The following is a 15,880-nucleotide window of genomic DNA, read 5'->3' on the forward strand; positions in this document are numbered from 1 at the left end:
TAAATTTGTGTTTGTCTCCTTTCAGTTCATGCGTCATCCGAGTTGATTATTCTTACATTGTCGGAAAGACAGAAAGAAAAGCAAGCAAGCTGAATTTTGCGTAGCTGCCGATTCCTTTTATTCGATGAAGCATGCAGAGCAAGAATCTCTCACCTTTTTAGTTAACACATCACCTCAACACAAGGAAAAGCTAAGTTGATGTTCGACTCCCTCATCTTCTTGGCCTTTAACCCTCTGGAACGAACGTACTACTAGTCTAGAACTGACTTGGCGAAGGAAGAGCTATAGCTAGAAAACTAAAATGGGAGAAGTCATTTCGGAGCAGCAAAGCATACGTGCTACTTTATTACGTTCGTTACGTGCGTGGTATGCCTATATATTGGGCATGCCGCTGCACCGGCCGGCTACCATTCACCAATGCAATCTAGCTACAATCTGGGTTGACAGTTGACACACAGCTTGGCTACTAATAAGCTTCCACACGTACGAGAACACAGAAGCCAGCAGCAGCTAATAAGATCGTCGCCGTCCTATGGACAGCAACACCAACAGCTCGCAGCCTCCCCCGGGTGAGGATCTCAATTCTCAACTGAACCAGATACTGAGAATACATACACATACACATACACATACACATACACTGCACTGGCCGGGTTCTTCTTCGAGTATATGCATGTCTATTCATACGGTCATACCATATCGATCGTCATGGCTTCAATTTGTGCTCAATGAATAATATCACCAACATATATAGGCTACCCGAGGGTGGACGCTGAGCAGCAGGGCGGCGGCAAGAAGAAGAAGAAGGGGTGCTGCGGGCCGCGGCGCCGCGCGACGTCGTCGACGACGACCAAGCGCGGCGAGGCGAGCTTCATCGAGGGATGGTGCGTTCGACGACGTCTCTTTTCAATTTCAGTCGTTCATCAGTTCCATTCTTTCGTGCGATTAATCTTGGCTGGCTGGCTGGCTAACGCGCTTCCCATTTTGTTTGCCCCTGCTTTGCTTTTGCATGTGGTGGCTGCTGCGACCGTCAATGATCTCCATCCATCAGCATCGCTGCGCTCTGCTGCTGCTGGCTCTGCGAGCTCTGCTGCGATTAATGACGACTAGCTCATGCTCATCGAAGATCGCCGTGCACCGGCAAGCAAGCAAGTTAATCTATATATTTGGTTTGGTCGATCGTGAAGAGATTAATCTCGATGCTCGTAGGATGGTTGCTCATGATGTAATGCGTTGTACTTTATTACTCTGTGTTTCTCTGGTATAATCCCTGGAACAGACAATCTATATGAATGTTAATACATGACATCAATACTAATATATACGGAGTATATAGGCTTTGTGTTTGTGAGGTCAGAGACTCTGGGTGCTGGCTCCAGGCTGAGATACTAGTTTGCTGCCAACCTCAAGTTGTGCACGGCTTTGATCTCATTTAGCTCCAGTTTGGCGTGGCTCTGGTTTCTTCGGAATGGGTGTTGACTCTAGCTACTTTTGTGGAGGGGCTTAAGAGGCAGTTTTTGTTATAATTTATGCCAAGTTTATGATTAGGAGTCAAGAGAAGCTACATTTTTGCAGCTCGGCCTCTTTAGTTGTTGAACATGTTGGATATATTATGGGCTTGACCCATATAATATTTAATAAATTAAATAAAACTCTATGATACGTAACTTTAAGTGTTGTATGGTTTAATATCATACGGGATTTTGGCTTAACATTGACTCAGCTTATATGGTTGGAAATTATTCATCTTAATTGAGAAGCTGAGAAAAGGACAAAAGCGTGCCACACGCGCGCGTGTGCCGCCGCCGCCGGCCAAGCCGTGGGACAGGCAGGCGGGCGGGCGGGCGTGGCCAGTCTTTTGCCACTTAATCCACATAATTGCGGGAGTTTTCTCTCCTTGATGGTGGAGGCCTGCCAGTTACCGTCCCTTTCGCTTTCCGTCTCCTGGGATTCTCCGTTGCCTTTCTCCCTCCCTGTCGCAGCCATATATCCGTAGTCCTCAGTCAGTCCAGATCTCTAGCTTCTGCAACCACTCCCGAGAAACCACATCTCAATAGCCCTCTGGCTTCCCCGTCACGTACCTCTGCGCGCATGGAGGGAGAGCAGGTGCCTCCGGAACCCTCGTCTGCCTGAGAACCTTGCACGGGGTGAGCGGCGATTAGGTTTTTGAGGAGCGATCCGTGACTGCTCGTCCACGTATGTCTTCTTCCTGGTGGTGATCGCTCTCGGAACCCATCTTCTTTCCGGTGATTGCTTGCGGAAGCAAGGCGTCTTCTTCCTAGTGATCCATTTGTGGGACTGCACTGTGAACATCGTCCTGCATCGACTATGGTCCACGACTTCGAGCAACGCACTATATCGATTAGTGCGAATGGATCCTCCGATGTCCTCGGCATGGGACCCTCCGCTGGTTACAATCTAATCTCTGTGATTACTGTACTTTACGCTTTTACTGTATCCATCTGTATATCATGTCTGCATACTGTAGTGTTCATTAAAAATATACACATGCACATATATACCGTCACGAACCTATTGATGTTATATTTCTGGATTAAATTAACCATAAAAATGCCTAATTTTCCAGAACACTCTGTCTCTTCCGTGCATCTTCGCCAAAGCTGTTTCTTGAATGATCGTTTAGCAGAGTTTCGCCTGGAGCAGAGTCGGAGCCAGTGCTGCTCTAGAACCCTTGCCAAGCGAGTCCTTTTATGCAATAGACTTAATTAGACATTTCTTTCTACTCCCTCCATTTAAAAGACACACAACTATTGTGCTAGGTCAACAATCTGACCAAAATTTACAAATTACATTTTTATTTATGATATTATCAAATAAAGCTATTTAGATTTTTCATGAAATATATTTTTAAGCATGTGTATTTAGAATTATAATTGTTGATACTGTTTCTTATAAATTTAGTTAAACTTAAAATTGTTTGTCTTGGACAAGTTCTAGAAATGCATTCTCTTTAGTACGTAGAGAGTAGAATATATATGAATGAATATAGACATGAGATATTCATTTGTATCAAAAATTATAATTGGACCCTAAGGATAGGATTGCTATTCATTGTGTTGCAACACCCTCACATCGCAAAATGTCAAATAATTAGAATTCAAAAAGGGATGCCAAGGAATATTTAATGTGTTTCCTCCGTTATAAGAGGGTCACTGGAAAATGATTTACCAAGGAGGCAAGGGTTAAGCGTGATCTGCTAATGCTGGCAAATCGAAAGTGCTAGCACCCGAACGTTCGGGCTGGCAAATCGAAAGTGCTAGCACCCGAACGTTCGGACAGACGTCGCATCCGGACGACCATGTTGTACTCCATCTCTCGCGCGCCGCACTCGCTCACGCCAGCACGTCTCCACCAGCGTACCCCTAGACGTCTCCTGCGCCGCTTGTGCCGTCAGACTGCGCGTAGGGACCACTCGTGCCCCCTCCCGCTTCCCACGCGCGTCCACATATGCAACACCCGATCTATTTTTGAAATGTCAAGATGTAACATTTGCAATATAGGTCTGAAGACAAATAAAACACTTGAAACATGCTTCTGAAACACTTGCAAAAGCACATAGAAAACACTTAAAAACATTGCAAAACATACGTAATATCTAGATAAAACACTTGCAGTATATGTGTGAAACGTATGCAACATCTAGATAAACACACTTACAACATACGTCGAAAAAATAGATGAAACATAGGGAACAAAAGCTTGCAACATACGTGTACAACTGTTGCAACATATGCAACATCTCGATTTGCTTTTGCAACATCCGCATGAAACAATTGCAGCATACCTCTGAAACATCTGAAATGTACACTTGCAACATGCGCTTTCAGCGCAACATCTCTTTGGTGCTTGGGAGAAATGGAGGATCGTCGACATTTGAAGTTCATCGGTGTAGAGCTCGTCGGTGGCGTGGAGTGACTGGCTAGAGGGACGCGATGTAGTCGAGTACATCACAGCCACGCTCTGCGCCCTGTCACAGGCCCCTTGAGGCGCCATGAGAACGGGATCTAGATCCGCGTGGGGGAGGGTGCCTGCTGCCGCCACCATTGGTGAGAGAGAGGAGGTGGCTTGCTGTCACCACCATCATTGAGGAGGAAGAAAGGGAATTGTGACAGAATCCATAGGCGAGGAGGAAGTGCCGTCGGAGGGGAGGAGAGGGAGCGCTGCCGTCGGGAGAGGAATGGCCACCACGGCCGCTGTCGGAATGGGACAGGGCATCACGGACGTCGTCGGGATCGGGCAGGGCACCGTGGTCGCCGTTGGGATAGGGAATGGCATATCGGCACCTCCGCGGCGGGCTGTGGCCTCTCGGCCTCAGTCGCGTGCGGTGGAGAGAACCTTATCCTTCCGTCTGGATAATGGAGGTAGTAGGATAAGGTTAGAGACGTTATTGGACCGTTGGGTTGGTGCTGCAGCGCACGAACATGACCCTTCCGGACGATCGGACGCCCTGACTAGAGAATTTCCGAAAAATTAAATGTCCCTTGTATCAAAAGTGTGGTATTTTACACGGGCCTCTAGATCCAACGAGGAAATAGGCCGAATTTTAAGGCCCATATCCTTCGACAAGGAGAACAACTAGCCCAATCCTCTTCTGATCTCATCAAGAAAAGGGAAAACGGAGCCCAATCCAACCGGCCCAGCGCAGACCAACACGGACACGGTTCGAGCCGCCAGATTCCCATCCGACGCCCTAAAATAGATTCACTGACGTGCACCCTGACGGTGACGTGGCGAAGGCTACTACCACAATATCAAGCATCGGCGGGGTCGTTGTCCGAAAAAAACACGAGCGGAGAACGCCGCGGTCTTGCTGTCGTTGTGCTTCCACTTCGTCCACTTCCCTCCCTGTTCGTGACTCGTGATTTCGCCGCCGGAAATCCGAGGGAGAGGGAGCGAGATGGGGTTCGTCGGCGACACGATGGAATCGATCCGCTCCATGCAGATCCGCCAACTGCTCACGCAGATCATCAGCCTCGGTGACGCCCTCTGCCGCAGTCTCCTCTTTTTCTCCCCCCTGATTGTTTTTTCTTCTTGAGGTCAGCCAGATTAGTGCGTCGGGAGCCCTGTAGTTCTTGGGTTTGTGGTGAGGTCTTTGCCATGCGAGTCTAGTACGATTTTAATGAGCGGGACAAGTCTTTTTTTTTTTAATTTCCAGTGGGTTTTGGCCGTAAGATTGGAGGAAGAGACTTCTCCAGATTCTCTAGATTCCAGTGAGTTTTGTCCGTAAGTTATTCCTCTTAAGAATCTTGAGAATGTGAAGAATAGAACAGTAGTCGAATTGGGTGTGACAGCCTTAGAGAACTGGATTGTGTTTTTTCTTCATCTCTCTTATTATTTGGAGCGTGAATAATGATGCTTATGCTCTCTTGAAGAATTGATTAAGTTTCTTGTGGGTTTCCCTAGACGCTAGTTGTCGCTAATAGCAATTCGTGTTTGTAGAATTCTGATATTCAAGAGGGGTAGCGTTGTAAGTGTATCAGTTAGCATTAGCAAGACTGTTAATAGCAATTCAGGTTTCCTGCAATTTGATATTTGACTGTTAATTGCAACATGAGTCTCATGAGGGGGGTTTAACTTTTGAATGTTTCTCTTTGCAGGTATGATTGTTACCTCTGCATTAATCATATGGAAGGGGTTGATAGTTTTCACGGGGAGCGAGTCACCAGTTGTAGTGGTTCTCTCTGGTAGCATGGAGCCTGGATTTAAAAGGGTTTGTTTACTCCCTACATAACATGGAAATAACCTTGGATGCTGTATGTTTTTATGATATTTACATGCTTGATGTTGACATTAGTAACTGTTTAACAAAACAATTTTCCTTTTATCTGTGGCTGGTTTGGGTTTCAGAAACTGCTGCACAAAGGAACATTTCCAGTTTTTATATGAACACTTCTCACTTGTCTTTAAGGTTCTACTAGTTTGTGTACTTTGAATGGCAGCATAGTTTCATTGTCCTTATTACCAGATTTTTTTCCTTTCAAGATGAGTAAATTTTACAAAACTGTCACATTCCTGTGCCAGTGATCACAAAATAACCACCTATAGTGCCTTGTTTCATAAAACTACCAAAACTTTGGGCTCCCTTCTCGCAAACTTACCACATTGTGGCCCTTGCTCTGAGAACCTTGACCCACTCGTCAGCATCACATAGTGAAGAAAATAAGTGGGCCCAATCTGTTGCACTATGTGATGCTCACCAGTAGGCCCAGGTGCTCAAAACATTTTTGGGGGCAAAGGTGGGGGTTTATTAGGAGGGAGTCTTAGGTATTGATAGTTTTGTGAAATGGGCACCAGAAGTGGTAGGTTTGTGATAATTATTGGCAGTAATGTGGTAATTTTTTGAAATTAACCTTTTAAGATTTGTACCATAACTTGTTGATGATCTGCTATGGTATGTTACATTTTATCTACCACTTATTTTTAACTCCAGACCTAGTTGTATGAACGCTTTTGAAGTGCCAGTATCTTTCACACCGTTATGCCTTAATGATTAATTGTCTTGTTTTCAGGGTGATATCTTGTTTTTGCATATGAGCAAAGATCCTATTCGCACAGGAGAAATAGTTGTTTTCAATGTCGATGTGAGTCCTATTTATCCATGAATGAATTATTAGAAGAATCGTGATTTTATTAAATCTCACTGTAATGTTTGCTCATAGAGTTATCTATTGAGTAATGCTCATTTGGCTGCTATTTATGTAGGGCCGTGAAATTCCAATTGTTCACCGTGTGATTAAGGTAGTACATTTTGAGTTCTTCACTTCAATTGATGCCATGTTAAACTAGATATTAGATGTTTGCTCTTTTTCCTGCTCACATTGAGTTTACTCTTCTCTCTGTATAGGTTCATGAACGTCAGGACACTGCAGAAGTGGACATCCTCACCAAAGGTATACCACTTGCAGTTTGAATGACTATAATTTATTTCCATTTGCTTTTTCTGAATATTACTACCACATGGTACTGTGTAATTCTGATAATAACCAACGCTTTGTGTATGATGTACTGTGGTTGTGATTGCAATGTTTCCTTTACCTTACAAACTCCATTTCAGGTGACAATAATTTTGGGGATGACCGACTATTATATGCACATGGGCAGCTTTGGCTCCAGCAACATCACATTATGGGACGTGCCGTGGGGTGAGTTCACCTTATATAGCACGCATCTGTCTTTTTGCCCACTGGGAAACAGTTCAGCTGACCTGATGTTTTCCAATGACAACAGCTACCTTCCATATGTTGGCTGGGTTACAATTATCATGACTGAGAAACCATTTATTAAGGTATGCTCATTCTCGTCTAAATATTGATTGGCTTGTTCTGTAATGAAACACTGACAAAACAAGAGCCACACAAACCAACAACGAGTCTAAGTACAGCCACGCAAACACGATGAAGAGCACAGTCCCATTGATCTGAGAATATTTCTGTCATTATTATGTGGATGAAACTCATCCATTCTTCTTTCTTGTGTAAATTAGGCAAGTGCACTGATTGTTTGCTTTCTAGATAATCTGGAGCATCCAGGAGTCCACAAATTGAGCATTAATTAATGTAGTCACTATCATTGGAAGCTCTGCTGATCTATGTTATCTTTGCTGCAGTACCTGCTGATTGGCGCACTGGGCTTGCTGGTCATAACGTCGAAAGATTAGAGATGTCAAACTTCAGTGCCGTGTAGATTTTGCTCTTATGGTGCAACAGCGGAGATCAGTGGCTTTGCGGCGTTAAGAGAAGCCGTTCTGTTGCACCATGTGTCAAACGAGAAGAATTCTTTATCTACTATACTGTGAGGGCACCTGCCCACTAATTGGACAGTCCGTTCTCATCCAGCATCCATCTTTTTGTAGTTGTGACCTAGCTAATGAGTTGAATCAGTCGTTGGTGATTCTATTCCATGAAGATAAGTCTTCATTGCAGCCTTGCAGGAAGCGCCCCTAGACTATTTGCAATGGGAGTAAAATGTAAAATGCACCATCAGTCCTTAAACTTGACAGTGAGTGTCATTTGGGTCTCTAAAATTCCAGAATGCATAACCACGTACATGAATTAGACACATGCTATGTCATAAGGTCGAAAGGGATTAGACTTCACCTTTTTGCTCACCTTTTAACCTGTTCGTTTCGGCTGAAACGATCGTGGGTTATAAGTCAGAAGTACGGCTGGTTGGTTTGGTGTGAGAGAAAAATACTATTGCAGCTTATAATCCACGATCGTATAAGCCGAAATGAACAGGCTGTTTAAACTTAGCATAAGGTGCCATCTAGGTCTCAAAACTTCTAAAATACACATCCATGTACATGAACTAAGTCCATGCTACATCACAGATCCAAACAGGTCTAGGTTACACCTGTTTGCTGACACGGTGGTCCACGCTGGTACTAGTAAGGCCAGATACAGCTGCTACCCTGCCTCGTCATGCGCCTATCGTGTGCCCGCTGGAGCTAGCCATGCCCCCGACGGTGTCTGAGCCTTGCCACACGCATGATCTGGAAACTAGGTACTTGCAAAAAAAATTGACAGAGCAACTATTCATTACTTACAAATTGAAATACTAGATCAAAGAACCTACCAAAATGCACAACAGTGGACCAAAACGTAGTCTACTGTGCATATAACTATACCGCGTTTGCAATCCAACGGTTGGCATTACACCTTTCTTGAAGTACATTTACCGTATGGACTATATTTTTTTTTGCCTATTTACCCTCGTAATAATTAACTTTTCCTACCTTTTATAGGAGATCTCCAAAACGTAAAGGTCATCAGTTGGGAATTTTGTTCTCCTTTTTTTCAAAAAAAGTAACAAAGTTATGTGTCTCCAAAACTTATTCATGCTGCAACGGGTTGATAACTACTTAGTTTGGCAGGGGCTCCTCTCCAAGCTTGTCTTAGTTATAAGTTATGGGTCGCCCATACAACGGTGATAATCTTCCCACTATGGCCCTGTTCGCTTGTCTTATAATCCGTACTTTTTAGCTTGTTTTTTCAGTCAGAACAGTGTTTCGGCTTGTTTTTTCAGCAAAACGAACATGGCCCATGTTGCATTTTCTTGTGCTAAAGAGCGTGCCGCTGCTATCTCACGTCTGGTCTTTTACTGCCATACCTCGGTGTTATGAACATGAGTGTCCAATGCTTGTTGCATATCCCTTATCTTGATGTTGAGGTTCACCACTTGATGTGTGAGGTAGGAGATGTCACGTTCGAGTCCACCATTGTACTTGTATGTCGAGGTAGGCCCTGTTCGGCTTACCCTATATTCAGCCTGTTCGGCTTGTTTTTTCAGCCGGAACAGTGTTTTTCTCTCACAACAATTCAGCAAGAACAGTGTTTTTCAGCCAGTTTCAGTCAAGATTTAGACCAGTGAACGGGGCCGTAGAGTGCCGTGCAACATAGTTAGGGGGATATTCTTCAGAGCTTGAGAGGTTCCCACTACCACTCCCATGGTAGTAATATCCTCCTGACTGTTGAAAATGACAACCCTCTGCTTCTTGAGACCCAGGTGGATGGTTTCAACTAGCTCCATGATAGTCTAGTTGGTTTCACCCACCCACCATGTGAGGTGAATGTTGGGCCAAATGATGGTTGCGAATGTTGTTGATATTCTTGAGTTGCTTGTGCTCGTGCACACCCTTGTTACCGGCCCACCTAAAAACCTGTGTGCAACTTCTTTCTTTTCTAGTTTAATATTTAGCTTCTTCGTGTTATATAGCCAGAGAGCCGCACAAGGCAAAGCAATCTCGGTTGTATAACGACGGTAAGTCATGTATCGAGTTCCATAAGAAGCAACTCTAAGCATGTGAGCTTGCACGAAATGGTCATCATCTAAGAACTCTAAGCATCCGTAAGGAGAGATACGGCAGCGGCAACGTATCCGCCCCAACAGCAGAACAACTGGCAGCGAAGCATCTGCCAGTGAAGGAGCCAACGACGGCCAAGCATCAGTCGGGAGAGAAACGATAGCGGCAAAGCATCCGCCATAAACACTGAACGACGGGCAGCAAAGCATCTGCCAAGACAACCCAGACGACTGTAGGACCAACCGTTGCGAAGACGAAGGCACAACTCAGGGAGCTCCAACAAGGACCGCCGACGAGTCGAGGACCAACAAGGACAGGCACCGTGCCGAGGTCGCGGACGGCGAAGACGACAACCCTGCCGGGCGATGACAGGTGGCCACAGAGATGAATACGCACGACCGGAGTAGTGGTTCCCACAGCGACGCCTCCAGGAAGGAACGTGACGCCAAGAGCGCCATCGCCGCTAGCACCGGCAAGCAGGCGAGCAAGGTTTTGACCTAGGAACCACCACCATCGCAGCACCAGGCCAGGCTCCTTCACCATGGCCCACGCCCTGGCCGCATCTCGGCCTCGCCTCCTTGCCCCACGCCCTGCCGGCTCCGACGACCGCACAGGAGGCAGCGCTGGGGAGATCCTTGGCCGACGCCCTGGCCGTATCTCGGCCGCGCGCAGGGGCCGCGCCCAGGCCGCCACCGTCATCCGGGCAGGGGCCTGCCACCCACGCACGACGCGGCCACCAGCCAGCCTGCTCGCCCCCGGACAGGCACAGGCAACACGGAGACGGCGGGGACCGGGGAAGCGCGGGACGCTGGATCCCAGCACAGAGGCACCGGATCCAGCGTGGGAGAGCGCGGATCTGGCGCTCCGATGACTAACCTCAACGCCGGCCGCCATGGGAGCTCCACAAAGCTTGGGGAAGAAAAGGAGTTGGGGAGAGCCGCAGCAGTGACCTTTTGGGCACCACCGCTGGCCGCCGCCGTCGCTTGTATGTCGTCGTGAGCTCTCCGTACAAGATTTTCAACTCATCGTTACGAATAGTTCTAACATCGGCTCTAGGATATATGGTCATAACAACCCAACGATGCATGAAAGAAGAGTGGGATTATGAATATCATTAGTTCTAGGAGCATGTAAAGTACTTTGTCTAGTTATTTCTTTCCAAAATTCTTCATGATCAAAAGCAATGTCCACATCTATTGAGCAATTTTTACTGAAGCTGAGGGGCACACAAAGATCTTTCCATGAGAGGGCTGCAGCTTTTGTGTCTCCTTCACGTGTCTCCAACAATCGCAGACTTACACAACTAGATCTCAATCACACCACACCAGTACACCACACTACAACAAGCCGCAAGAATGGTACTCGCCGATCCTGCGCTTGCACTTTCATTTGCCTTGACAACTCTGGGACGGGGACGGGAGAACATATCCCTTGGACCTACAAAGAGTCAAAGACATGCGGTTTGTGGCTTCACTCATCAGCAAAAGACGGGAAAAAAGAATTCAGCACCGACGACGCCCAACCGCCATCCAACGCCCGGACACTGTCAAGAATGCGCCGTGCATCAAATTAGTCGACTTTTAACACAGCTAGCCGGGCCGGGGCGATGAATTCGCTTAAACTTATCGACCACCGCAAAACAGCATCATCCGACTTATCAGCCGCAGAAACATCAGCCAAACCGCCCGAGCCCGGTACAGCTGCAGCAGCCAGCAGGCGCCGGTGCCGACAGTCGTCTTACCGATCTGGTCACCTTTAATTTCCGCGGCTGCTGGATTCGGTACGGTGTTCCAAATTTCCGCGTCGGCGAGGGCAGGTGTCCACCCGCGGCTGCTGGATTCGGTTTTCCAAATTTCCGCGGCGGCGAGCGAGGGCAGAGAGTCCACCCGCGCGAGCATGCAATGCAACTCGTCGGGCGATAGCATGGTCCACGCACGCAAAGCGGCCGGCAAAGCCGAGCGCGGACAGATCGACAAGTGCAGCATCTCTCGCAAGTTTTCTTAAAGAAACCCGAAACGAATATTTGCATGTGTGCGCATGCGCGGCGGTTCGGGCTATATATGCCTCGGCGATCTCTCGCATTCCTACTCACCAAGTAAGTACATACATACATAACCGAGTAACTCAACAACTATAGGCTATAAGAGCTATAGAGATAGATCTTCATATATCAAACGATAAAACAGAGAGAGAGAGAGAGAGAGGAGAGAGAGAGAGAGAGAGAGAGAGAGAGAGAGAGAGAGAGAGAGAGAGAGAGAGAGAGAGAGAGAGAGAGAGAGAGCTGAGTTGTTTGTACAAGAACGCGAAAGAATAATGGAGGGCGTCGGCCACAAGAACCTGCAGCCTCCACTAGGTGATCGATGCATGCATATGGTCATCTTTAGTTTATACTGCTAGCTCCGATTCTTCTCTTTGTGGTTTCGCTGATCGATTCTGTTCTCCGTGATACTCTGAATTTGTTCCTCGCTCGTTCGAATTCGATTCTTCGAGCACTGCATGCTCAGAATTCAGACGCTCTCTTCGTTCTTTGCTCCATTATTGGCTGATCTCGCTCGCTCCGCCGTTATATATTAGGCTACCCGACTGTGGACGACTATTCGGAGCAGCAAGGCGCGGCGTCGCCGCGCGCCGGACAAACAAGAGCGCGGGGACGAAAGACTAGTTTCATCGATGGATGGTAAGTGTCATCAGTACTTTGCTTGCAGATGTAATGTAATTCATCTGCCAATGCCCATTGCATTCCCAAAAGGGTGTTATTTGATTAACCAATGCGCGCGTGTGGTTCGATTTTTTTTTTTTGCAGTATTGCTGCTCTGTGTTGCTGCTGGCTATGTGACCTCTGCTGCGACTAGAGCGCAGCAGGACAGACCTGATGCATACAAGCATAGAGTCCAAACGAGAGCCATGTAATAGTGTGCTGCATCTGCATACATGTATACGTATGTGTTAAGGAGTCTGAAAGCAGATAGTTGGTGTTTTTCTTCATTACTTCTGTGTAGAGTGAGATATATGATCGATCCTTTTCAGTCTGATGTATCCATGTATCTGTTTTGATCACAATGCTAGCAAAAAAAAAAAAAAGTATGGGTTTTTTTATGTGTATGCATAAACAGTTAATCATGTTGGATAGATCATGAGCAGTTAAATGTGAAAAATCCTAACTGGTTGTGTGTTGTCAATGGTTATGAAAGTGCAAAGGTAAGAAAGACCTACTGTGCTGCACTTTTAAAGAAACAAACAGTGCAATTCAGAGGGCTGTCTTATGCCTTGATCAGAGGCAAGGACACACTCGTAGCAGCCACCAAGATTGACTAAAGAAAGCCACCCAATGCGCAGCAGCAAGATAAATGAAGAGGCACCCCAAACCATCTCAAGGTAGTGAAAGTAACTCTAGAACAAACTATTGATCAGGTAGTTGCTGCAGCACTGGGAAGGGATTCCCACACCTAGTTTCTATTACATTTCACCTGCTCCAAGCAGACTGGGTTGCTAGCAAGCCGCAATGGCTAACTCGTCCAACGAAGGCACGAGCAGCATTAGTTTGTTCATGTTCATGTGTCCTAGTTCTAGAGCTTATCAATCCTACAAATCTAACAATGGTATCGAAGCCAGCCTAAGCTCAAGTTAGAACCAACTACTTCATGTTGTTCATACCTAGTTCATGTTGTTCTTGTGAATCAAGTACATTAGTTCCTACCTAGTTTCAGTGGTGCTTCCCAACATCTAGAAAGAGGGGGATGAATGAAAGAACCAAACACTTCAAAATAAGAAACCCCATATCCATATTTCCCCAAGAAATTCGCCAAAACAAGGAACCCTAACCCTAAATAGAAGGGCATCTGTTAACCCCCGGCGCCGGCGATGACCGGAGATCGGGGAGAAGAGGAGTGGATTGGAGAGGAAGAAAGAGTCCAATTAGTGTTCGCCTGCCTCAACGATGGCAGGATTGGAATATAACGTAATGTAACTGGGTTCAATACATCGATAATTTGCCTTCACCCTCGAAGCTATTTATCCTAGCCGGCACGCAGGCTCAGCTGGTTACAGGACCACTGCGGGCCGAATACCTTGGAGCTCTTGGGCCTATTGCACTTACCCCTCCTGGGCCTTGGCTGGTCTTGGGTTTCACCAGGAAGATGGGCGCTGACACCCCCCTCCCCTTGAGGACCAGCGTGTCCCCATGCTGGAGCATTGGGAAACTGTTGGAACAGAGCTTCAGTGTTCTCCCAAGTAGCAAGTTCAAGATCAAGACCAGACCATTTGACCAATACTTGAGCCACCGAGCCATCACCATGAGGTTGAATGCGCCTCTGTAAGATCTTTTCTGGAAACTGAAGGCCAAGGTCAGTATGAGGGAGATCTGGAGATACCTGATATTTCTGTGAAGGAGCCGGCCGCAGCAAGGAAACATGAAAAACTGAGTGTATGGTAGAGCTTGGTGGCAGATCTAGCTTGTAAGAAACAGTCCCAATCTTATCAGATATCTTGAAGGGCCCAAAGTACTTGAAACCGAGCTTTTGGTTTGATCTGGGAGCTAAAGAACTCTGCACATAGGGCTGCAACTTTAAGTAGACCATGTCACCCACTGCGAAAGAACGATCAGAACGCTTCTTGTCTGCTTGGGATTTCATGCGCTGCTGGGCGCGCAGAAGATGTTGGCGGACAGCAGCAAGCATGGTAGCAAGCTCAGAGATGAAAGCCTCGATCTCAGAAGAATCAGTGGCAGAATCCTCGGTAAGACCGAAGTGGCGAGGGGATGGCCATACAAGACCTCGAAGGGGGAGCGGCCAAGGGAGGAATGAGGCGAAGTATTGTACCAAAACTCTGCTAAGGACACCCAGCGAGACCATTGCTTAGGGCAAGAATGGACAAAACAACTAAGGAAAGTTTCAAGGCATTGATTGACGCGCTCAGTTTGGCCGTCAGATTGCGGGTGGTAAGCCGAACTCATGGAAAGAGTTGTCTGAGCAATGCGGAAAAGCTCGCGCCAAAAGGTGCTAGTGAAAATGCGGTCGTGATCAGAAATTATATGGGTGGGAAGACCATGCAGGCGGTATATGTTGTCAAGAAAGAGCTGAGCGACCTGCTGGGCAGAAAATGGGTGCAGCAGGGGAACAAAATGGGCGAACTTACTGAATTTGTCGACGATAACCATCAAACAGTTTGCCGAGCCGGAGCGGGGGAGACCCTCAATGAAATCCATGGATATCACTTGCCAAGACTCCGAAGGAACTGGCAGCGGAGAAAGTAAGCCCGGGTAACGGCAGCGCTCAGGCTTAGCTTGCAAGCAAACTGTACAGGAAGACAGAAATGCCTTGACCGAAGACTTGAGGCCACGCCAAGCAAACGGCTTACGGATGCGGCTGTAAGTGACGGGAAAGCCAAAATGGCCGCCCAGAGGAGAGGAATGTAGAGCCTGCATAATACGAAGCTGCAATGCAAGGTTGGCGCCAATCCAGATTCGGCCTTGATATCTCAACACGCCGCTGCTCAAAGTGAATGGCTTGTGGGAGTCAGGAGAGACAGACAGCTCTTGGATAAGAGAGATTGAGAAGGGACCTTGAGAGTAGCCGTCGATCACAGCAGACAACCATTCAGGAGTGCAGTATGAAATATCATGAAGTTGTCCTAGAGGAGCTGGATGGCGTGAAAGAGCATCTGCTGCTGCATTGGAAACCCCAGGCTTGTAAATGACTTTGTACTGCAGACCAACCAACTTTGTGTACATCTTAAGTTGCCACGGAGTATGGAATCGCTGGTCAGTAATGTGCGTAAGGCTGTTGTGATCAGTAAAGATGACAAACTCGGCGTGTTGGAGATAGGACCGCCATTGCTCCACTGCAACGATTATGGCCAGGAACTCTTTTTCATATGTTGATAGGCCCCTGGTGCAAGGGCCGAGGGCCTTGCTGACGAAAGCCAGAGGGTGGCCTTCTTCACTTCTTGGGTGGCCTTCTTGGAGAAGTACTGCACCGACTCCCAAATCACTGGCGTCCGTCTGGAGTTGGAAAGGCTTAGAAAAGTTGGGAAGTGCCAGCACTGGCGCCGTCACCAGAG

At 47.0% G+C, this 15,880-nt stretch overlaps 1 protein-coding gene and 1 long non-coding RNA gene across 2 annotated transcripts; both read left to right on the plus strand.

Moving 5' to 3' along the window:
* Nucleotides 1-412: 412 nt before the first annotated feature.
* LOC136514800 (uncharacterized) lies at nt 413-1,541 on the plus strand. The gene is made up of 3 exons (XR_010773860.1): nt 413-569; nt 755-884; nt 1,052-1,541. It is a non-coding gene; the product is annotated as an uncharacterized lncRNA (long non-coding RNA).
* A 3,246-nt stretch (nt 1,542-4,787) lies between these two features.
* On the plus strand, nt 4,788-8,057 carry LOC136517592 (uncharacterized). Its single transcript, XM_066511202.1, has 8 exons — nt 4,788-4,997; nt 5,619-5,731; nt 6,531-6,602; nt 6,724-6,759; nt 6,866-6,911; nt 7,076-7,163; nt 7,249-7,306; nt 7,628-8,057. Exons 1-8 carry the CDS (start codon nt 4,919-4,921, stop codon nt 7,676-7,678), a joined length of 543 nt encoding a protein of 180 aa, XP_066367299.1. The 5' UTR covers nt 4,788-4,918; the 3' UTR covers nt 7,679-8,057.
* Nucleotides 8,058-15,880: the final 7,823 nt, after the last annotated feature.

This window comes from Miscanthus floridulus, chromosome 17 (assembly GCF_019320115.1).
Source record: "Miscanthus floridulus cultivar M001 chromosome 17, ASM1932011v1, whole genome shotgun sequence".
Lineage (NCBI taxonomy): Eukaryota > Viridiplantae > Streptophyta > Magnoliopsida > Poales > Poaceae > Miscanthus > Miscanthus floridulus.

What these genes read in the sequence shown, in the direction of transcription:
- LOC136517592 (XM_066511202.1), top strand. Translation starts at nt 4,919, where the DNA reads ATGGGGTTCGTCGGCGACACGATGGAATCGATCCGCTCCATGCAGATC. An exon ending in ATTATGGGACGTGCCGTGGG is followed by an intron (nt 7,164 to 7,248) that starts GTGAGTTCACCT and finishes CAATGACAACAG; the next exon opens with CTACCTTCCATATGTTGGCT. An exon ending in CTGAGAAACCATTTATTAAG is followed by an intron (nt 7,307 to 7,627) that starts GTATGCTCATTC and finishes TCTTTGCTGCAG; the next exon opens with TACCTGCTGATTGGCGCACT.